The 23,198-nt window shown below is 36.6% G+C and overlaps 1 protein-coding gene across 1 annotated transcript in view; it reads right to left on the bottom strand.

The window, feature by feature from the left end:
• poc1a (POC1 centriolar protein A) overlaps nt 1–23,198 on the bottom strand; it is a 29,188-nt gene that overhangs the window by 2,123 nt on the left and 3,867 nt on the right. The window contains exons 2-10 of the mRNA XM_007549221.2: nt 22,788–22,872; nt 22,521–22,692; nt 22,135–22,314; nt 21,893–22,000; nt 21,560–21,675; nt 19,762–19,895; nt 15,847–15,915; nt 15,549–15,701; nt 4,540–4,812 (exon numbers count right to left, since the gene is read on the bottom strand). Of these exons, the coding sequence (XP_007549283.1) occupies nt 4,540–4,812; nt 15,549–15,701; nt 15,847–15,915; nt 19,762–19,895; nt 21,560–21,675; nt 21,893–22,000; nt 22,135–22,314; nt 22,521–22,692; nt 22,788–22,872 (1,290 nt within the window). The remainder of the gene's footprint in view (nt 1–4,539; nt 4,813–15,548; nt 15,702–15,846; nt 15,916–19,761; nt 19,896–21,559; nt 21,676–21,892; nt 22,001–22,134; nt 22,315–22,520; nt 22,693–22,787; nt 22,873–23,198) is intronic.

The raw sequence follows: 23,198 nt of genomic DNA, 5'->3' as shown, positions 1-23,198 counted from the left end.
TAACAGCCAAATGAACTGGTGCACCACACAAACTGGCTAGAGTGCAGGTTTAATAAAAACGTAGTAAAAAGATGATACAGTTAGTTTAACTCTCTCCAAGAAACAAGTGTCAATCATCCCTTCTCCATTTTTGACATACAGTAGCTTATTTTCTGAGCTAACGTTGCCTTTTGGCAAACACTGTGGTAAATTTAACCAGACAAATGAAGATGTTCAGGTTTGGGGCAACAGAAACATCCAAGTATGTCAGCATGTCTTGACCTGAAAATCTTCAATATGTTATTTCCTGCGCCAGCGAGAGTAATTTAGACATTCCTCGTTTCTGGAAAGCGGCAAAGATGAGTCACTTCCTACGCAATTACCAAGCAGCCGAGTGGGGAGAAACACAACAACAAAAATCTTGTTTCATGACTAAATATTTAGCCACAATGTAGTGTAGTAATCCTCGCCTTTTCAAGACAGTAATGGCTTTGCATCAAATCCTATGCTATTAAATTTGCCTCATTTTGTTTCTCTGTTCTTTAGAGATGCCATACCAGGTTTCCATAATGATTACACTAATTTATAGGTAGGTTTCAGGAAAATAATAATATAGGGGTTTTCCACTAATTCAATTCCAGTAGCAGATGTTAGAGCTGGTTCCCAACTGGTTTCACAAAGTTAGTCAGGAATTGGTTTTGTTTCCACACCCAGAAGCCATTAATATGTCATTTAACTTGAGACATGTATTTCAGTGAATGTGTGATCTGGCTTCTGTATTCTAAATTTCTGTCAAAAATAACAGTGGAGAAGAAGAGTTCATCACCATGAAATGGCCCGTTTCTATAGCCTCAAAGCTGTTTTTTTTTGTTTGTTTGTTTTATAAATTACATAAACAAGATTAGGTTAAGATTGGAAAATATTTTAATCTCTTTAAAAGAGAAAACAGCGACATTAGCTGATTATTTGTTTTTATAATTGTAGCTGGAAATAATTAAAAGTGCTCCATCAAGCTGGTGCAAGAAATCCATTAGTCTGTATAAATAAGTTATAGATTATCTGGGTAAAAATGTACAAACAATGTAGTCCCTTACAGTGATTTCTAAGAGGACTTTATAGTGACATTTTCAGTTTCTATATTTAGCTTTCAAAACCGAAACACTGCTGAAATTTACATCCAAGTTGCATTGAATAACAAAAACATTGTTGAGATACTGACTGTCTATGACTCAGGCTTACATAGAAATCAATATTTTTTAAATATTGCGTCTTTGCATTCCTTTGTAATTGCAATGTTGCAAATCACAGCAGTGAGAAAAAGTTGACACATTGTGCAGCCCTGGATGGAATTAACATGTAATAAAGATCTCAGAAAACAATGTTGTTGAAACCAAAATATGATCAAACAATGCAACATTACCACAACAGAGCAATGGGTTCAACTTTGAGTTGTTTTGATTTGTTTTGTTTTGGTTTGTTCCGTCTCGTTTTATTTTCCTGTTTTTTTACCCTTTAAAAAAACAACAACTTTCTTTCACTCTGCCTGTCTCCATTTTCAGGATCAATACCAGCATGTTCATCTCTCCGACCTGCTGCAGCTCCCATTCCCCAACACAGCCAGGGATTGGTGTCTGTGTCTGCGACTCTGGATCTGCACATGTCCCCAGGGCACCAGCAACAATATACAGCCCTATGGTTTTCATCTGGAGTGGAAACCAAATCTTTATGCTCCTAAAAATAGAGTGAGCTGTTGCCCTCAGCATTACTGCCCTCTGTTAGAAAGTCGCATAACTTTGGGATGACGAAAGTTACAATAGTCTGAAAGTCAGAGTAAAGATGTCTGGATGTGGCAAGATGAGAACGAAGAGATACAAAGAGATAAAAAAAAAAAAACTAAAGAGAACAAAACTGAGAAACAAATATAAAAAGTTTGATTCTGGTCAACCAAAGAAAAAATGCCTCTTAATGATCTAAGTAGTTTTGGCCTGGAGCTCAGAGTTGAAGAAAATGAAACGATCATGTGTCTCACCTTTTTATGAAATGTTAGTTTACTAGCAAAAGATGCATGTCTAAATCCAAATAATTAAGTCTATTAGGACCATCAAAAATTTACTTATGGAAAAAAACAAAAAAAAAACAAAAAAAAAAAAACAATGTTATGCAGGTTTACCAAGGATGTAATTACTTGGTAACAAATTTGGGTCCTAATCTTTTTTTTAGATGACCAAACTAAATTTAAACTCCTGATGGCTGCTTAATATCAGCAGCACAGTAACATGGATTCCCCATATGAGTTTGTTAACAAGTCTGCTAGGTGGAAGTAGTTTAGAGAAGTTGTTAAAAATAAAACTTTGAGGCAAGTGGCCAGTTTTGCTGATCTAATGAGTCTGATTTTTTCCCCAAACTAATTCATAAGAGTGAATTGGCTGCTGTAGATTCAAGTTTGTTGCCCTCATGTGAGCTCCTCTATGCATTTTACTCAGATATATGTCACTGTCTGGGAGACCACAGCTAATCAACTCAAAGATGTTTGTGATGTTTATGAAGCAGGAGAAAAACTTTTATAGTTAATATCTCTTAGCAAACTCCACTGAAACCCAATTATCAAGGTTTCATTTCAAAACACTGCGTGAACATGATTAAATTAGACCGGGACTTCAGCAACTGCTTGGCATTCAGAAAAAAACATTATAATAGAAAAATGCCAGTTTGTTGAAAACTGTGTCTGTATTTGCTGAGTCAGAGAAAGGTTTACAAAGTCAAGGAAGTATGGAAGTATCTGAAAGTTTCAGCGAGTTAAATTTAAGACTTTGTTATTGAGACGGTTTACCACATCGTGATTTTTGTCGATTTTCAATTACAGATCACTTCCTCCTTCATTACCTGTTTGTTAAATCCTGGTTAAGTCAATTTTAACACAGTTAAGAGTTGAGTCTAAGACCTATGTGCATTATTTAAAACGGAATCATGAACTATTAATAACAACTTAAGATGACCTTTCTTTAAATTTAAACTACTTAAATATATTTGTTAGATTAGGGTGGTGTTTCTCAGGGTCTGATGCCTGATACAGATTATTTAACTTACCTTTTACTACGTCTGCAGTAGGGGTGTAACTATTGAGCGAAATCTTGTGACATCGAAACATTACATTGATTCTCGTTAAGGTAACTGTGATTTTTCAAGCTATAGACAGACATGGGAAGCCCAGTTCAATGTTTCTAAGACTGGTTCTCAACGGCGTAATGAGAAACATTGTTGTGATGAAGTGGTGAAAGCAAAATGTTGGAGAGAGGAGGCGCTTCTTAAAGAGACAGAAGGCATTTTAAGTCATCAAATTACAGTCAAATTACTTTTAAGTTATGTTTGATACAGCATTTTTTTAAATGGCACTATATGACTGGAAAATACATAATATACCTTTAAAAACCAAAAAATAAGGTAGTTCCAGAAGTTTGTGAAAAAAGACCCAAGTGGATAAATTCACTATAAATTGGTTTCCTTTGATAAATATCAACAACCACACACATTTAGGGCACAACTAAATTAAAACCAATGGAAAATCTCCACATACAGAGGACTCACCGTCTAGAGAAAGGAAAGTCACTGGTGAGTGAATTAAATAAAAGATATTTAAGGATTAACCTTGGTGGGTGGCTTGTCCCTTATCAGTAGGAAGCTATTATTATTGAACCATGGAGGGCAAAGTAATAAAAACCTGCAGGAAAAAAATCAAATCAAAAGCAGGTGTAAGGCCAAAGAAAGAGCAGAGCTTTATTACCATTAATCTGGTAAACCAGCTTCAACTATTACTTTTTTAAAATTATCTTGACAAAAGCCTGAAATCTGTCGTGTCCTTCGATGTTTGGAGAAAGAGTCTAAAATGTCCTCCGTCTCTTATTCGTTGTTTTTAGTGATCGCCCATCACTAAAAAAACACTTATGGATGTAACAAAAAACTGTGGTGCTTAAAAGAACACAAATTGATAAGAAGCAGAGCTTTTAGGGCTTAAAGTGGTTGCTGTCCTTTTCTGTTTTGTTCGATAATCTATTTTTAGTGCTGCAGGCTCAGGCTTCACACTGTGCCTTGCCTTCACCAGACGCTCACACTGAGAGTGGAGGCTAACTAGACAAACTGGCACGGTGAGTCAGTGGAGAAAAAACAAAAAGATTTCTGTGTGAAGTGAGGTGAGTTAGCAATTATGGGACTATTATAAAGGGAAGATTACAGAGACCTTAACAGACGCCAGCTTGGGGTGGAGCAAAAAGTAAAAGTAGAAATGTATATTTCTGGTTTATTGGGTTTTTTTTTTTCCTTGCTTAGTTTTCCTAAAGGCAGCTATATTACATGTAATTTAACCAGTGATGCATCCCTTTATATCTTACTACAGGGTGGTTGCTAATAAAACTGAAAGGTTGCTATAAGTTTAAGAAATAAAACCTTATCTGTCAGAGTTGCTGAACCGTCTAGAGTTTTCTAGATATTTTTTTCTTCTTAGGCGACTTGGTGTGAGGCACAACCACATGTTTGTCATTACAGATCACCACATCTTCTGCTTACCTGAGTGAGAACGTCCAGTTGACCTATGATGTGCTCCAGGGTGTTGGCTAAACTGGAGGGGACCCTTCCATCCGAAACATCGGACTGGCTTTTATCCTGGTGTGCAGGTCGTTGTGAACCCGGAGTCTGCTGGGTGGAGGGTGAACCGGTGGCGGCGTCTCTGTGGGCATGGGAGTGAGACCCTCGACTGTGGCCGTCACTGTGGCCGAAACTAAGAGTGCGAGGCGTAGTTTGGGTGTTCGGTCTGTTGAGGTGCTCTGCTCTTTGGAAGGTCTGGAAAGAAAGCAACAGGACAGAAGTTGGACAGTAGCTGGATTTGATCACGACAGGAAAACTATAAACGGGGAATTTACCACACAGTCAGCTGGTGACAGGAACTGACTGACAGCAAAAATTTGACTCATCAGTCAGTGAATCCACAACAACTAAAAGACCTATTTGTGCTAGAAATGCCTGGCAATTGCGGTAAACATCAAAAATAAGAAACTAAGGTAAGCAATTATATGAGTTTTTTAATATCCATCCATCCATCCATCCATCTACATTTAATTTAATTTAAAACAAGGGAGACAAGAATTAAGTCTTCTGAAGAACAAAATGTGCACCAGGCTAATATATAGGAAACTATGAAGGTACATCTGTTACTGATACATGCAACCAGTTCATTCCGATTAAATAAAAAAACAAAAAAAAAAAAACATTTTACTTTTGAGCCTCAGAAAACAACAGAAAGGCTGAACAGATTACAGAGAAAGGTTTTGAGCTTTCAACTTCTACTGGCCACAAGCATTTCGGAGATAAAACTGTTACAGTTGAAAACTTTTAACCACTGTATAGTTAAATACAGCAGTGCCAAAAAATAAATAATGACAAATTTACTGATTTTCATTAGGTTCATAGGTCACCCTGAACCCATAAAGCTTTCTTTGTTACTGTGATGTAACAGAAGACAGTTTCCATCATGTTTGAATGTGTGGGATTTTCAGAAGCCTTTATTTATTTATTGGCTTCCCTCTATCCATGTTGACATTCAAACTCTCTTCACTGTGAACAGTGAAAATGTTTTCCAGCTTTTTTGGCAGCTTTGGGTTTACTCCAGAAAATCTCAACTAAAGTCTTCTCATGTGACGACATCAGTTTGGGTCAGATGGCTGAAAGTTGGCGCTACAAAAAGGGTCATTATCCCATCCAACAATAAAACTTATAAGTCTTCCAAAAGTTCAATCATTTTTTCTAAAGGAAAATACCTAAACCAGGCATATGCCAACCAGTTTAAATGAACCAGAAAGAGTGGTGAAAAAACCCAGTCAGAATTGTCCCAACCCCTTTGTTCATGTAGAAATTTTGCCTGTCTTCATTGTGTTCTACTCTTAATTGTGTTCAAATGTTTTAACACTTAAGATGTAAAACTATTTAAATGTAATGCACTATCACTGAATAGAAAATGGACAGAAATACTATGAAGCAAATTATATATAAAGAAATAAAAAGAATACAATTATGGAAAATTACAAATAAAGGCCAAAGTTAGAAGTTGTTGACTCTTGCTTCAGCATATGCACACACACACGCACGCACAAGCACACACACAGAGAGACTCAGTTTTCCTATGTTGTGATTAATTCAGTGATGCATGAACACATGAAGGTCAGCGGTCACATTTCTCCATGTTTATGTGCCAAAAAAACTACATCTATATGTTCCTTCATATGTCTCTGTTTCTGTATGTGTCTGTCTGCTGGGGTATCACTCATGCATATCAGCAAGGGAGACAACAATTGAGTTACTCATCCCCACGCAGCAGGAAACCTATTCTCGCTCAGTGAAACACGACGTCAAACTGTGCTTCTTCTAAATGAAGCCAGATGAACAGAACCGACTTTCGGCTCATCACGAGCAGGAAAAAATACCCCCCGCCTGAGGAAAAGTGGGGAGGCATTTTTCTTGAAATAGCATGTTATCTGTTTTATGGGAGCTGACTCCTTAAAATTCTCAAAAACAATAAAAACTCAATGTCATGCCACTAATATTATCTGAAAACGACAGTCACACAATCAGCGCAGCTGATGAGATCAGACAAGAACCTTTTTTGTTAATCTACTACCATTCGAAGCAATATCTTCATATACAACAAATCTAATAAACTAATACACAGAATTCATCACATAAACAAAGAAAGAAGAGGCTATTAAAAAGTTGCTTTCGAAACCAGTGATGCAATGGAGAAGAAACATCAAGTGAGTAATAATTATTTTTAATTGGACTTTTATTTTGTAAAACACATTTGACTTTCCTATGAAGGATTAGTTCAAACAATAAAATATGTTGCCAGGAAAATTGTTTCCAGCGATGGGTGATTCAATTTTATTTGAACATATTCAACCTAAACTCAGCCAGTTTGATATGTCAAATCAAACTGACTAATATAAGGGAAACTATGTTACAACAGTTTGTGCAAACATGTACAGACAAACGAACAGTAAATGCTCCTCTAATGAATCACTTGAAGTGGAAAAACCAACAAAGGAACACTTCCTTAGACCTAAATTAAACCCCTCACACAGTCAGCCGTCGCTACCCCAATAGAAAACCAGTCATCACAGACATGTTCACGCAGAGTAGATTACTTAACTGTTCGTTACAAGTGTAAAAACGAAACCTTCGCTGTCTGCAACAGCAGCTGCTTCCACCATCACTTTCTGTCTCAACAGGACTGTAATTCTGCCTGAAGCCAATTTAAAAAAATGTTATAAAAAATTACAGTGCTTCTGTTTGCATCCTCCACCTTCATTAACAATCAAACACGCAAGTGTAAGCTATATCAAAAAGATATATGGCAGATTTAAAGAGGGACTTCAAGTGACCTTGAGCACTTAATATCTAACATGCAGTAGATAACGATCTCAGTGTCTTCACACTGATGACACAGATTAGATTTCGAGCCAACAAACTGTGTGACTTTCACACCAGTTCATGCAAACATTACTTTATAAACCTTTACATTTCTAAATATTTTTAGATTTAGGTTTATCATTTTCTATTGCCTCTTTAAATGACAATGCTGTTATAGTGATTATTTTTCCAGAAAAGTTTTGAAGGTGAATCAATTTATGTAATGATTTAAATCTGAACCACACTTTCTGGGTCTTCTCCATAAATTTAATTCAGTAGTAGTATTAGTTTTAAGTTGGGGAACTAATAATAGTTAGTATTAGTGCTAACTAGTACTAAGTATATGTATATTCTTCCTATATGCAAATAGGAAGTATTTAATTACTTCTGGTATGTTTATTAGGAAGTCATTAAAATAAAATATTTGGATAAAAAATGCTATTCATCAAAATAGGTAATACCTCACCAACTTCACATTTTTACTTAAATATGATCACTTTTTCAAGAGAAACCATTAAAAGTTTTTAAATTCTTGAATTAAAAGATACAGAACAGCATCCTGCATGACTCCAGCGTTCATGTCTCCAGCGACTAACGGAGCAAAGCAGCCCCAGAGCATCACTGAGGCACCACCAAACTTCACCGTAGGCATGGCGTTCTTTTCAGAGTGCACTCCAATCTGGCTCCTCAAGACCTGCCACTGATCCAAAGGCTCACAAAGTTCCACAGTTAATTAATAGCTCCACAGCACTGAATCCCTCAAAACGATATAAATACACCTCTTGGCTTTATTTATATAGCTGTGCACAAATTGAAGCTGATTTTTTATGTTCTTTTAGGTCAAACACAGAGCCCTTCAGCATTCAGCATACGCTTCACTGTGAAAACTGTAACTTCAGTGTTAGCTGCCACCAAATCTTCATGTAGGTTTTTAACCACTTGGCTCTTCAATTGCAGCCATTCATGACTGAGGATCCTTTTCCTTAAATGTGAGTTTTTATGCTTTCTTGAAAAGGTTAAGACATGTGTACGGGATATACAAAACATATTCATTTCATTTTTGTTCTTAGATAATGAGATCTTGGTCTGGTCATTTCAGAATGAGCTGTTTTAAGGCCTCTTGTCACTTTGAATTCAAACAAGCTGCTGCCGGCCACACTCCCTAACTCAACATTTACCCTCAGAAAGGAAAATTACTGCAAACAGATACACAGTTTACAACCGTACACCTTTGAAAAGCAGAAGTGCTGCACAACCGGCAAGAACGCAGAAAGTGGTTTCTGGATGGTACATCAACAAAACACTCGTGTTTTCCACCAGCCATTGTGGCTCGGTTACAGCCGTAAAATCAGCTGACCAAACGTGATCGTGTTGCTCAGTAGAAATAAATAGAATCTAAAAAACAAGCTTGTCAAATAAAATGGTGGTCATCACAGTTCCTGGGTAGGTTAACATCACTCTGAAAACTCAAGAAATGTGTTGGTGGGAAGGAAAAAAAAAAAATCCAGATTTTCCAAAAATTAAGCTTTCAAAAACAGAAAATTCAGTTAATCGATAAAATCAATTTATTGCCCAGCCATTTGTTCTTTTCCAATCTGTTTATTGCCAACAGCTGAACATTTTTCCATATATTTTGATGATAAATCTAATATGCAGTAGGAGTTAAAAAAAATTGGGTGCAACTGTATATCCATGCTAAAAGTCCAGGGGAATATTTTTATATTCTAACCGAGTCCCAAATAAAGTTTTTTTTTTTTTGGGGGGGGTTTAACGACTATGGAAAGTGTCAGTTTTCATGTTCTCCTATTAGATGATATTTCTCTTTGATCAAACAGGAAAAGCTGGTAGGCGTGTGCGTGTAAGTATAAATGCACTTCATAATATCGCCCCTGAATGAAGACAAACATTTTCACCAGCTGCTCAACTCAGTTAATTACAGCTGAGCAAACATTTTATGAAAAACGGTCAGCGAGGCCCTTTATTTAATGAAGCCGGTTGTGGTTCAGGAACTAACGGTAGTTAAAGATTCAATAAGAGATGGAGTATCTCACATTTCTCTCTCCATGTTACTCTAAACTCTTCCTGCTGTTATTTCCTTCCTTCTTTGTTATAATTTCTCTTTGACTGTCCATCTTTTAACATGTATAAACCATTGCCAGCTCTGGCTCCTTATGGTGTTGCATGACTTGTTCCTGTATCGTCTACCTGCTCACATGCTCCCCCTGCTTGCCTCTACCTTCAACTCCCCTCTGCCAGCACAGAAGTGTTGCTCCTTCCCTTCACCAGACCATTAAACCATTATTTTACCTCCACTGTTATCCTGTCTTCAACAGTCCCTCATCACAACTCCTGCCTCTCTCTTTACCTCCTGCTGTCAAATGCATTCGACTCCTGCTATCAAAATAATACCACCTGCCTTTTCTGTGACTGCACCTTGAAGCTACACAGCACAAACAAACTGTTACACTGCTGCACAATGCTTTCAATGCTAACCCTACATAAAATAAGGGATAAGGAGATGAATTTCCATTCTATCCATTCCAGGTCCTAAAGCTGAACACTGTGGTGGTTCTTATATGTGTGTGTGTGTTGAGCCGTGGAGAGAAGCCTGCTCAGAGAGCACCGCTCGTCTGTCAGCACACGTGAGCGAGAGAAAGACCCAGATGTGGAGCTGGAGACGGAGGGAAAAAAGGAAGGGAGGGCTGGAGCCAATGTGATCAGAAGGAGCTGATCTGCCTGTCAGCAATGGCTGGCACTCGCACACATCAGTGCATGCATGTTCTCATGAAAAAAAGCTGCGGCAAATTAAAATTTGCTGCAGCTGTAGCAAGGAGAGAAGGATGACCAGAATCAGCCAAACGCTTTCTCAGTCTGTAGCTGGACAGACTTTGTTTTGAATCTGGTTTGTTGTTTGCAACAAATAGACTTTCATGTTTCTGTTAAAGTTTCCATGAATTACACATAAACCTGCTATGTTACGTCAATCAAAGTGACAGATGAGCACATAAAATCCTCAGAATTTGATTTAGAGAGAACAGAAGATGAAATTAGCTTCTTTTGAGAACTTACAGGTCTACTGTGTCATTTGTCAACTCCTGGAAAATCTGGGATTTTATTTATATTATACTGATGGCACTGGAGTTGTAGAATAAAAACACCTATGAGTTATTGAATGCAGATGTAACCCAACAAAACAAAAATAAATAAATCATGAATAAGTCATATAACAAGTTATATTCAATAAATTAAGGGTTCCAATGAGGCTCATTTGTCAGATTAAAAATACAATTTGGAAATAACCTTCAGGCAGGTATTAAACATATTTTTCACTATACCCACACTTCTTCTTACTGGTCTGGTATAACATTCAGTATCTCACAAAATTTGACAAATTACTGTACACATAATTATTAAAAGACATCACCCTCACTGCCTAACAATAACTCCGACTAAATTTCTGTTTTTAAGTCAATTAGAATTACTAACTGATTTAAATTTGCCAAATTACCAAAAATAATTAGAGGAGTTAGATTTTTTTATTTACTTTCTTGAAATTCAGTAAGTTTCCATACACCAAAAAAAAATTAAAAAAAATTATTCCTTTAAACAACTTTTGGAAAGCCTTAAACGATGAAGTAATCTGTTTGTATGTTTCTGACTGGTTGTTTCACAGCATTAGTGCTAACTGGAGACACACCTGTGGATGGAGATACACCCTGTAGCATAGTTCTTTTCCTTGTGTTAGTTAGGTGCCTTATTGCATGCAATGTAGAAATGTATGCCCAGCTGTTATTTGAAAGTTAGGGTTTTCAGGATTTACTTTTTTTTTTTTTTTTTAGTTCTTACTCATTAACTTACCCTACATTTTAATTTGTCACCTTTTTCTTTTGCTTTCATGTATATTGCAATGTGTTTACACTGTTACAACTATATTGTTTTATTCTTTTGTGTGACTTCATGGAAAAATCTAAAGAAAGCAGCCAAGATATCGCGAGAACTGTGGACCTCAACATGTCTGGTTCATCCTTGTACAACGCTCAGATGCACGCAGGTAAACGAAGTTCTGTTTTTATGAAGACCAAGGCAACGTCCAACAATTAAACTGTTCAGGAAGGAACAGTACGTTTTCACTTTTAAAACATCACAGTAACAATATTTATAATTTATGAAAAAGTGGATGTTGGAGGGTTTTTGAAATACTCCTGTAAGCTGATGATCACACAGCATTGTTAAAATAAAGGCAACTTGTACACATCTTCAGTCTGTACAATGTTTTATTAGAAAAAGTTATAAAACATGACTTTCTTCAACTAGATTTCTTCTCTATGTTGAAACTTGTTGACATGTCAGTCATAGAAGTCTTTTTCCTGTTCTTCCTCTAAGACAAGAAATAACTGGCAATGTTCGAGAAGGAGTATTATTAATGATAAATTATGAATGAATAAATTATACATAAAAGAAAAATGCTGTTGGCCTCTAGGCTGAGATCACTCTATTACTATAACTATTCAGCCAAAGGCTGTCACTGAATCCATGAAGAAAAATTAAATAAATGTCACTTTTATAAAGTATTTAAGGTTAAAGAATCCAGTCTGTGTCTTCTTGATCCTTTGGCTTATTAGCATCTCTTCTAGTATAATCATTGACCTTAATGGCATCAAACGTTCTTTAGAGCTTCAGTTATCAATATTTCTGTAATTGCAGATGGTTATGAGCACCTAAGATCAACTGAACTTATTTTTTTCTTCCAGGAAAAGTTTCAAAAATCCCTCTGAGGAAAGACAAGTGTAGTAGCACTTTACTGTTGCACTTATGGTTACAGATAACAAACAATGTCATGATACTGTTTTATTTAAGCATGAAGCAGGTTAATAAATAGGGATCTTTTTAAATCTAGAAGTCTCATCACAGCTGAGTTGAGCTCACAGTTGGAAGATGTAAAATCTGTAGCATTTGGTAATTGTGCAAGCAAGCATGCAGAATATAAACAAAGTATATCTATTTCTTCTTTTTTCCCTTAAAACACTAAGGGAACCAGTTCATAACTAAAGGCTGAACAGAACTTTGAGGTGGAAAATATTCAGGTAGAAAAAATAAGGTAAAAAAAAAACTGGTTTAATTACAGATTTGAACACAAAAGTGCTTATTTCAATTAATATCTATTAAAAATCAGATTTTACTGGGGATTGTGCAGGAAGTGTCTGAATGTGTGCATTCTTCTTTACTTTTATAGTAAATACATTCTCATTTACCGGACATTTTTGTTTGTATTGACTGATTCTTATGTTTAAGGTCTAAAGAAAATGTTTCCCTTACTGTACAGTATTTTTATTCTTGATTCTGTTTTTATATATTATACATTTTATCTTTGTGTGAGTCTATTTGCTGTAAACGCCCGTCACTTTGCTGCTTTTGCGCAGAAGTTTCTCCATATCCTTTATTTTGGGACAATAAAGGATATTTCTTTTCTAGTTTATTCTATTTACACATCAAAAGATGCACTTCAATCTCATTGTTATGGAAATTTAAATGAAAAACGTATTCCACTCTGTTCTGTGCTATTGGTTTAATGTAACAGAAAAATGAAAAGTGCACATAACCAGTGCATTTCTGCAACAATAGACATTTTGTATGTGCAGGAGCCATAAATTGGCCAGTTGGCCATTGTTCTCTGACTTTCCAACTTCCAATTACAAATGAAACGCCACAAACTGCGGGAGTAAATGGTTTATGCCTCCATATCATCGCATAAACAAAGAACTCCACAAAAAGTCTGGTTCTTATTTCAGTCAAAACCAAATGAAAACAATGCGAGACCCAACAAGAAGAACCACAGTAAAACACAAGCGTTCAAAGACATGCATGCATTCTCTATTAAGATAATGTAGTTGCAGAACAAGATTCAAATTTACTGAAGCACTACAATCACACAGTTGCATAAAAATATTTAACTGCAAAAGTGTTTTGTGTGAACAGCGGTAAAGCAGATATACTTTGCAAACAGATCCACCAAACATCCCTATTGTCTCCTTAGTTCCTTCAAAAGATTTCTAGAAGCAAGTGCTGATAGGTTGGGACAATAAATCATTAACCTCCTGTTTTATCGCCACAAATTACAGCCTCTACCTGTGGGGAAGAGCTCGCAGTTTTAGATTTAAAATCTGAAAATGCCAATAGAACAACTGAAGCTGTTTTAAATTAGTTTTTCTTCTACTTTTTTTTTTGTCTTCTGACAAAGTAAAATTCAAAACAAATAGCAACATCAGACCTATTGTTATACAGCAAATCCTGCCTTTCCATTAGAGCTGATGCTTCAGGTGGATTTAGAAAACAACATTTCAGAGATTAAAAAAAGGTCAGCCCTTTTACACAAGAACATGAATCCTCAAGAACATGCTTCACACATTGTGTGACTCCACCTTCTCCACATGATCTAGCTGGCCATTTTGTTATCTTTCAGACTCATCAGTAATAATAACTGTCAACCTGAGGAGCTATTAAAATCCATTTGCAGCCTTGCTTACACAGCTCCAGCGAGCGAAAGAAAGAGCCACATAGAGAAGAACAAAAAGTATCTCAAGGGTTCCACGAAAAATATTAGATAAGAAAAAGTATTTAAAAAAAGACATTAAAAGCTTCACACTCAGGCTGCCAAAGCGAATTTTAGGTCGGTGTACACATAATCGTGATTACAAATCATCTTGAAATGCCTGTTTCATGACACTTTTTCGCCAGATCTGGGCAGAAGCAGCATAATGCAGCCTTTTTGTTCCTAAAAAACCCCCACACCCCTTCAAAACTCTTCAGCCAACGGGCAGAGGCGGCAAGGAACAAGAGAGAAGACATCACATGGCATCGAAGTGGGTAATTAGGTGTCATAAGCTATGATACACATGACATGGCCTCAAAAGCAATTTTTTTCTTCAAGAACAGCATGAGGGAAATTATCTTGTCTTTTGGACATCACGGAGGTTTTCAGACAAACTGGAGTTTGTGTTCAATTCTTCTTTTTAGGGATAAAGTAACATTGGCAGTGAACCTGCATGTTTCTATTAAACTAAGGCGTAAATGCAAAGCTGTATTCAATTTGACTAAGTTAAACTCAGTTTGTTAATATTGAAGTAGTTTTCTTTACAGGATAAATGCGTTCAATTTAGTCCAACTCCATTTCAATGTTCATGCTGACCATGGTCAGATTCAGATTTTAATTGAGTGCTGTTACTATCCTTAATTTTGTTGGTTTTTTTGTGCTCAAACTTCTGTATTAGTGCTGCCTGCAGTTGCTGGCTGTGGACTGCAGTGATTTCAGCCTGTCCAGGTTGTCCTGACCATCTTACAAACCGGTCGGACTTGCAGTCTATCTCTGCTCATTTATGCACAATAAAAAACAACAAAAACAACAACAACAACAACAAAAAACATGAATATAGTGAAAATATTCACTGAAACTTTAACCTGTGAATTAAGGAAAAAAAAAATCTGTTTTAGGAGAGAGAGATGTGATTAACCTCAAACAGACCATCATAAAGTTACAGATATTAATTGGTGCCAACATTTAAAAAGTTACCTAAATGTTAAATGTTCAACTACACAACCTGCTTAAAATATTCAGGGGTCAGAAATAAAAACTGAAATGTGAAATTAGTCTTTCTCATGTGTTCATTGTGCTAAGGATAAAAGCTAATTAACTTATTATAAATTTGAATTTTAAATTCAAATTTTAAACCTACAATGGCATTCACAAAAGTGGACTAATTCAAGGCACCACAAACAGAGAGTGGATGAGCAATGAGCAGTGGATCTGTCCTTGTTTTAATACATGCTCCACTGAAAAGCATTAAACTACTCTGCTTCCCACACCATTGGCTGCTGAGGCTACCGATGATGTGGCTTTAAATATAACACAAGCATAAAATTGGGTTCAGATGGCAAAAACCAGCAGCCAAGTGAGAAGAACAAACATGAAGGAGCTCAAACGTACTCTATAGCTGAGGCTGGGGTTTTACTCCAAGCTGGACGTTTTAACTGGTTCTTAACTGAGGTAGGAGAAAGGACCTTTACATGTCCTTTCTCCTACCAACACTGTGGATGAGAAGAGAAGCTGTTCTTTGTCTTACCTGGTTGTTGAGGACAGGTGGTTGCGAGTTAAAATGAAGATGAGCTGTTGAACTGGCTGGCCGAGACTGTGAACTCTCTGCACTTTTACACTGCGATTTGACATCATTACTGCTTTCAATACATTCGTCAAAGTTGCTCTTCCACACCAAAACCTGTAAAAACATAAATTATTTTATATTGATTTATACGCCAGGATAACATTTTTGAATTTAGTTCAGTATAAAGTTTCTGGTGCCTTTTTCTATTAGCCAAACAGTATGAAATCTAGTCTTAAAGATTAGAAGAATAAGCATTCACCTGTTCATCAGAACCTCCAGATGAAAAGTAATCCCCCGCTCTAGAGAAGGCCACACATGTGACTGCCCCCTGGATTAGAGAAAACCCGCAAGACAAGACTGAAAAGTGAGTTAACATGGTAATAAAATACAAATAAGACAATAAAATCATGATCTTTTAACATCAACAACTTTCTTGTTTCTAACAAAAAAACATAAAGGTTGTCTAACTGAATATCAAACAATTGATGTTTGTACTGATTTACTGAAAAGCTTAAGCAATAAGTCATCGTTCCAACAAAACATGGAATCTGAATCAGCGACAACAACGGAACACCTCCACCTAAAACGAGCAGGTCTGGGCATTGACAGATATAATTGAGGGATTCCGGTATTGCCAGGCAATAAAACAAGGAACAAAATGTACAATATTAATGTTGACATAAAAAGATTCAACATAAAACATTCAGTAAGGCAGTCATTAATTGGGTCACTGTTTTTATAGCATTTTTACAAGATGGAGATCAGGTTGAATAAATAAAGCTAACATGGCAAAAGGACCTATAAACATTTAGGGGCCAATTAGTTTTTCCACATGGGGCCAGTTTGGTTTGAATAGCCATTTTTCTTTATTAAAATAAAACCAGTTTAAATGATTAAACCAATAAACCTAATTTATTCTAATTTTTAAGATGTTAATAAATAAATCTCTCTCATTATTGTAGCAAATAGAAATAATTTTGGTAATTCTAACTGACCTAAAACATGAGAAGTCTGGACTGATTTAACTTCAGTCTGAGGAATAAAAAGCCTTTTATTCAGTGTATGTAACCTTCTGGTTTAAACTGTAATAAACATAACAATAAACTATCTACTTTATTACAGAAAACACAACAGAGCCAACATGTTTTTTATTTATGTATGCATTACATCCAGTTCCTTCACTATTCTATTAAAACTCCATTTAAATTGAATCCAATTTAAATTTAAGAACTGTTTCAAACACAAATTGACTTTATTTCATGCAAAACAAAAACAAACAAAAAAAGGAAAGAACAGAATCTCCAGAGTACGTATGTGTGAATGTGGGTGTTTAGAGGATGGGTCGGTATGAAGGCTAACAGCTAAGCTATTAATAAAATCAAATAACAATGAAGACTAACATTGGGTCACAAATGGTTCAAGCAAACAGAAAGAAAAAAAAATTAATCGCATTCAAATATCAGGACTTAGGCTTGCTAAAGGAAACTGAATAAAGCAGTCCTACAGCTAAAAAAAGAAATCCCACATCACTTGATAAGCCATTTTGTATTCAAAGAAAAGGAAAAAAGACAAGAAAAATGAAAAGAACATGGAGGCTGTTTAGAGGGGGGGAAAAGGAGGAGCTGTGTCCTGCAGCTGGCACCCAGACAGGCCGCTCCGGCTGAGGATGGTTTCCCAGAAGCACCTGAGAGAAGCAGAGAGCAGCGCTATGGCAACGCGACGGTCTGACAGACAGCATGTTCTGTCTCTGCTCTGACTAATGCGTGCTGCCAGGCTGGCACTTGCCATGGACACACACACACACACACACACACACACACACACACGCACACACGCAACAATGAACCTAAATGGCCCATTTTGTCTTGTGATACAGAAGCAAGTATTGCAGCGACCAGACAGAACCCATATGGTCCCGTCTAAAAAGGAATGATGCACATAACAATTACATACTCTTCATGTTCCAAAGCAGCTGGAGTAAACACAAACAATAAAACCAAAACCTTATAGTTTTTATTACTCTAAACATCAAAAAAACATTTCTATTTTTCTTGAATTAAAAAAAAATAAAAAATGATGTAGTAATTTTCCAGAAGTTTGCATTGGTTACAGAGTTAGGCTATAGGTTAATTGTAGACTGAAAACCAGATACAAATGCTGAGTAACAACCGTCAGCACAGTGTGTTGCATATTGTAATTAGTTCCACACACTGCCTCCATGAACCCATGGCTTTACAGTGGGTCTAGTATTTCGTGTTTCATTTAAGTATGTAAAAGTTATGAATTTTCTCTTATAAATACCAATTTTAAAGAATAACTGTATATTTTTACTGACTCCCAGTTCCCAAGAAATAGATGCACATAAACCATAAAAATCAGAATCATACATGCATTATGTTGCCTTTAGGAGAACTACATCAGATTTTTGCAATGTATTTGGACATATTAAAATGATAATTATTTTCACCTCAGCATGACCAACTACGTCATAAAACAGAAGTCCTGCTTAAAGCACACAACCTCATATTTAAAGTTGTGAGTTAAATATAAATTTATGAACTTATGTTGGTGCTTTTCAGCTCAGAGATCTGACCTTCTTCTCCCAGATTATGTAAATTCAACTCCTTTTTAGACTAAGCTTTAACATGGTTATTGATGGTAGGCTTCTACCTACTGATAAAATCCCTCTTTCGAAGCCAACCCTTGTTAAAATGAAACTTTTTCTATAGCAGTATTAAACTTAAAAGAATATTTTGATTCTTACTCCATATAGATACAATAATAACAGGTTTTAAGACCAGAATTAGGCCTTGAGAATTAGGAGAATAGCTGGCATCCTACAGTGCTGTTTGTAGTGTTGCATTCTGGGCCTTGTAGTTGTTTATTCAAAGCATAACGGCACTTGAAATCCTTACCCAGAACTACATCACAGAAGAAGTAAATGAATGTCATCTAAGATGTCTCAAAAAATAATTGGGAATGAATTCACAAGCAAATAAAACGATCATTATAAAATGTTATTTAGGTTTATATTAAAGCAGACACACAAAATAGAAACTTCAGTAGCTCACTTCATCTCAAGCCAGGTATCATCCCCTGAGCCTGGGTAAGCAACACGTTGATCAGGTCCAAAGGCAACGCTTCATATGGTTGCATATGAAGCACAGGCCAACATGTATGCACAGCAAAACACATGCAACCAGACACAAACACACCAACCTAGACACCCACGCAGAACAGATGGGGGTCTCTCCCATCTCTCGATCTGCAGCAGGAGAGACAATTAGCGCTCTGAGTGGTCCCGGCACCAACAGATTGGTGGTGTCACCACAGAGCTAAATAGAACAACAGAAACTGAGACAAAGTGCAGGAGATGACAGATCTGGAGGTGGGAAGAGAGAACAAAAAAGGCTTCTTCATCCCAACAAAAGACAAACCTTGGCAAGTAACTGCAGAGAAACACAGGTGAAACGGGGGGAAAAAAAATATAAAAAAAAAGGGCAGAATGAAAGACGGGCAAAGTGTGCGAGGGGATAGATAAACAGATGGACCACATGTGGTACTGGCAAGCCACCGATTTCCACAACCAGCCAGCAAGCCAGTCCATCAGCTGTTCAAACAAACAGACACAGTCAGCGCGCCGCCCGGCCAGCTACTCCAGGCAGCCAAACTGCGAGTGCATCAGATGTTGGACAGAAAGACGTAGAAGGTCCAAAAGGAAAACTAAGGTCATTACGAACGTGGAAAAGAGAGAAAGAGAGTTGTCCCGGTTGAACACTCAACACAACAAAACCAGAGAAGGAGAAGGAAGAGACAGGATCTGGAGAAACGGGGGCAGAAACAGTTCTGTTTCCTTCCAACAACCATGAGATGACTCATCCTGAGTGGGCTGCCTGCTTGCCAAGCAAGTACTAAAATACAACAAATACAAAAAAGGCATCATACGCACACACTCAAACGCATACAGACCTAAGCAGAGATAAACATGCGTATTCGAGATGTCAAACACGCGTAAACGTTCGGACAAGCATAACCCTCCCTGTGTTTCTTTTCAAAAACTCTGGAAAAAAAAATAAAAAATAGAGAAACTCAACCTGTCCTGAAGGTACACTAAACAACTAAGCCCAGAGAATAGCAGTGGAGTGTGTGTGCTTCTGTGTGTGTGTGTGTGTACCTGATGTCCATGCAATGTATACAATAGCTTTCCCTCCACCAGGTCCAGTATTTTCATTGTGGAGTCGCTGGATGCAGTGATTAGGAAATTACCACCAGGATGGAAAGACAAACCGTTCACAGCACCACTGTGGACTGGAAAAGACAAAACACACAGATCTTATAGTGGGAAATGCACATTTACTAATGTTCTTGTATGTTAAATACTTCCTAAAGCATATGCTCATCTTCTTCTTAAAGAGATGGAATTTCTATAATAAAAAAAAAAACATGCTGGTGACCATCTCTAAATTATTATCAGGCTTCAGTCTGTGTAGATAAATCATTGTGCGAATTTAAGGACCTTCTCAAACTTACAGAAAACACAAGTTAACCATCTGAGACAAACGTCCACTGTTTAAAGAGGTTTGCGTGTTCCCATTTCTATTTCCTCCCAAAAGTTATCTCTTCGTGTGAAATCAAGAATGAAGGGTAAAGTTTTAAGAACAAATGTTCATGCTGTGTAAAAACTAGTCTTTTTGACATTTTTTAAGAGCAGAATAAAAGGAAAAATATTGTATTTTCTCAAATATTCCAGCAGAACAGTTTTCAGTAACTATGCATCATTATTTTGAGGGTCTGGATGACTGGAGGGAAGGAAGTGGATAGTTATTTGCAGTTTTCATATTTGAAGAATGAAAAATCTGAACACGGATGTCAAAAATGACTAAGCAAGTGGAGTGCAACGAGATTTCTGAAAGTACAAAATCCTGAGATGAAGCAATATAGGGGGATCATTACGACACTCAAAACCTTTATCTCAACAAGAATAATTTACATTAACAGATAAAAAAAAATCAGCTAATCAGAAAAGTATTCACTTTTTTTTCTTTAGCTAATTAAAACGTACTTTAAAAAAAGAAACAAATGATTACTATGTATGGTTTGTCCTTAGTCCTAGTTACGCATTGCAGCAGTGCATCTGTGGACTTAAACTAGCGATACAATCTTTAAAGATAAAATCAGGTAATTTACAGCAACAGTTTTTCTTTTCTTTGCTCAAACACACATCAGCAGATCAGTCGTTTGGAAGCTCATGACTGCGGTGCATCACACTGCTTGAGCTACAGTTTAGACAGAAAACCTTGACATCTCAGTTGTAAACACACTAATGCGTCAGAAAACAATTAGTTATCCTTCTGAATTAAAATCACCTCTTTTTTTAAATGTCTTCATCTCACAAACAGCAAGAAGAAATCATGTAAAAGGTTTGGGTCCCCCTGCTGGATGAACGTTGATAAGACTTAGAAACTTCTAGCTGGAAAAAATGAAGCTGGTAGCTGAGATTAAATGGCTGCAAAGTGAGAATGAAAGAGAGAGAGGCTGTATCCTTAAGAAGAGGTTCATTTAAGGACAGAAAACAAGACTTGCAATTCAATAACTAAAGAAGTAACTCAATAAATCAAAAAGAAAGTGTCTAAGCACTTTATACGAGGTCTCAAGTATTCAAGGGTGGCTGTGGTTCCTAATCCCCACGAATGCAGGTGTGTCTACTGTGCAGACCTAATCTTAACTATTTGTTATGTTATTTCAATTTATGTCATAAACACAAATCGTATTTCATGAACAAAAAATTAAACACTTAATCAAGCGTAATAGCTATGAAACATTAGGAGTGAAAAAAACAAAAAAAACACACAAAAAAGATTCCATAAATATTAGAACGTTTTAAAACTGTTCATAAAGCTAAAAACATGTCACAGTTAAATGCAAACTGTTATTTCACTGTAACAGAAGATGGGCTCTGAGGCTGTTTTTACCTGGATAATGCTGAAGCATTTTGTGGGTTCTGATGTCCCAAATCTTAACAGAGGTATCAGTACTTGCTGCAGCAATGCATGTCCCACTGGGATGAAAGTCTACATAGCTTGCATAACTTCAAAGACAGAGGGAAAACAGACATCAAAGCATCAGTTCAAAACACAAAGTGGAAGACAATGTTTTAGTTACTACTTTTAGTTACTTCTTAAAAGTAAGAAAAAACTTACTTTTAAGAAGTAAAAAAGACATGTTGATGAACAAGTAAGAAACATGTTCATCAACATGTTTTCTCAAAGCTTCACACATTAATCATCCTAGTTTGAAGCCCTTACCCAGCATGTTCAGTAAAAGTATGAATGCATTCTCTAGTTTTCTTGTCCCACAGTTTTATGGTTTTATCGTCACTACATGATACAATCAAACCATCATCTGGAGAAAACCTGAAAGAAAAAAAAAATCACTTAAGAAATGTCCCTCAATAAGTAGTTGGATGATTTAAAAAAATAGATAAAAATAAACTTTTTGTATGGAAAATTATATTCAACTCCAACTATTGTATATGTGTGTGTCATACTTAGCACAGCGGACCCAGTTCATGTGTTGGCTGAAAGAGAAGAGGAACTTTTGCCTGTGGACCGTCCACAGTTTGATGGTCTTGTCATCAGAGGATGTCACCATAGTCTGTCCATCACAGGAGAAGTTAACACAGCGCACAGTGGCTGTGTGAGCCCTGAATACGGTTGAATCTGCCTTCCTGCACACACACATCACTCAAATGTGAAGCAGTCAGGTGGGGTCAGGGTTGTGTGTTCACAGCAGAAGATTCGCAATTATTAGAATTACATCTTTATTAAATTGTTTTAGTTAATCTGCAGCATTGTCCTCTGTGGCAGTTTAAGGTTGAATTTAAATAAAAGAGGAGTAGCAGAATACAGAAAATGATGCTTCATAAAATCTTACATGCTGGGCACCCAAAGGCGCACAGTTTTGTCTCTAGAGGTGGAGGCTACCAGGTGGCCAGATGGAGAAAACTGAACACAAGTGACAGCTTCTTTGTGCCCATCAAAGCGATACGCTCGCATCTGAGGCTTCATGTTCCAGATCATCACGCAAGAGTCCACAGAGCCCGTAGCTGGAGGAGGGGGAAGCACACTTGAGTGAATTGTTCAAGAGCGCAATGAACAGTGCAAACATAAAAATGATGAGAAATATGAATAAGGCAGTTACCAATCTGTTTCATGCTGCAGCTGAAGTCCACACTGGTCACAGTGTGCCGATGACCCTTAAAATGTCTCTCAAGGGTTGGATCCGACTATGTGGAGAGAGAAACACAGAAATCTATTGAGTGACAATAAATTACCAAAATTAAATCTGTACCTAAAAAACAAGTTAAAAAGAAAATGATTATTTATAAACATACACTGAAAAAAAAAGACATCAAGTTTGATATGAGAAACAAATTCCAAACAGATCACAAAATCTGATGGATTGAGTAAAGCAATGAAGAGCTTTCCCTTAGTTGGAGGCAGAGTGCTAATATCAAAACTGCACAGAAACATTTGACACTGTAATTTATGAGGACTTAAACTAACAGTCAGAACATGGACAGTTTTTAGTCATTATATATATATATATATA

The sequence above is a fragment of the Poecilia formosa genome, unplaced genomic scaffold (assembly GCF_000485575.1).
Source record: "Poecilia formosa unplaced genomic scaffold, Poecilia_formosa-5.1.2 Scaffold2, whole genome shotgun sequence".
NCBI lineage: Eukaryota > Metazoa > Chordata > Actinopteri > Cyprinodontiformes > Poeciliidae > Poecilia > Poecilia formosa.
This window is presented reverse-complemented; position numbering and strand designations above follow the sequence as displayed.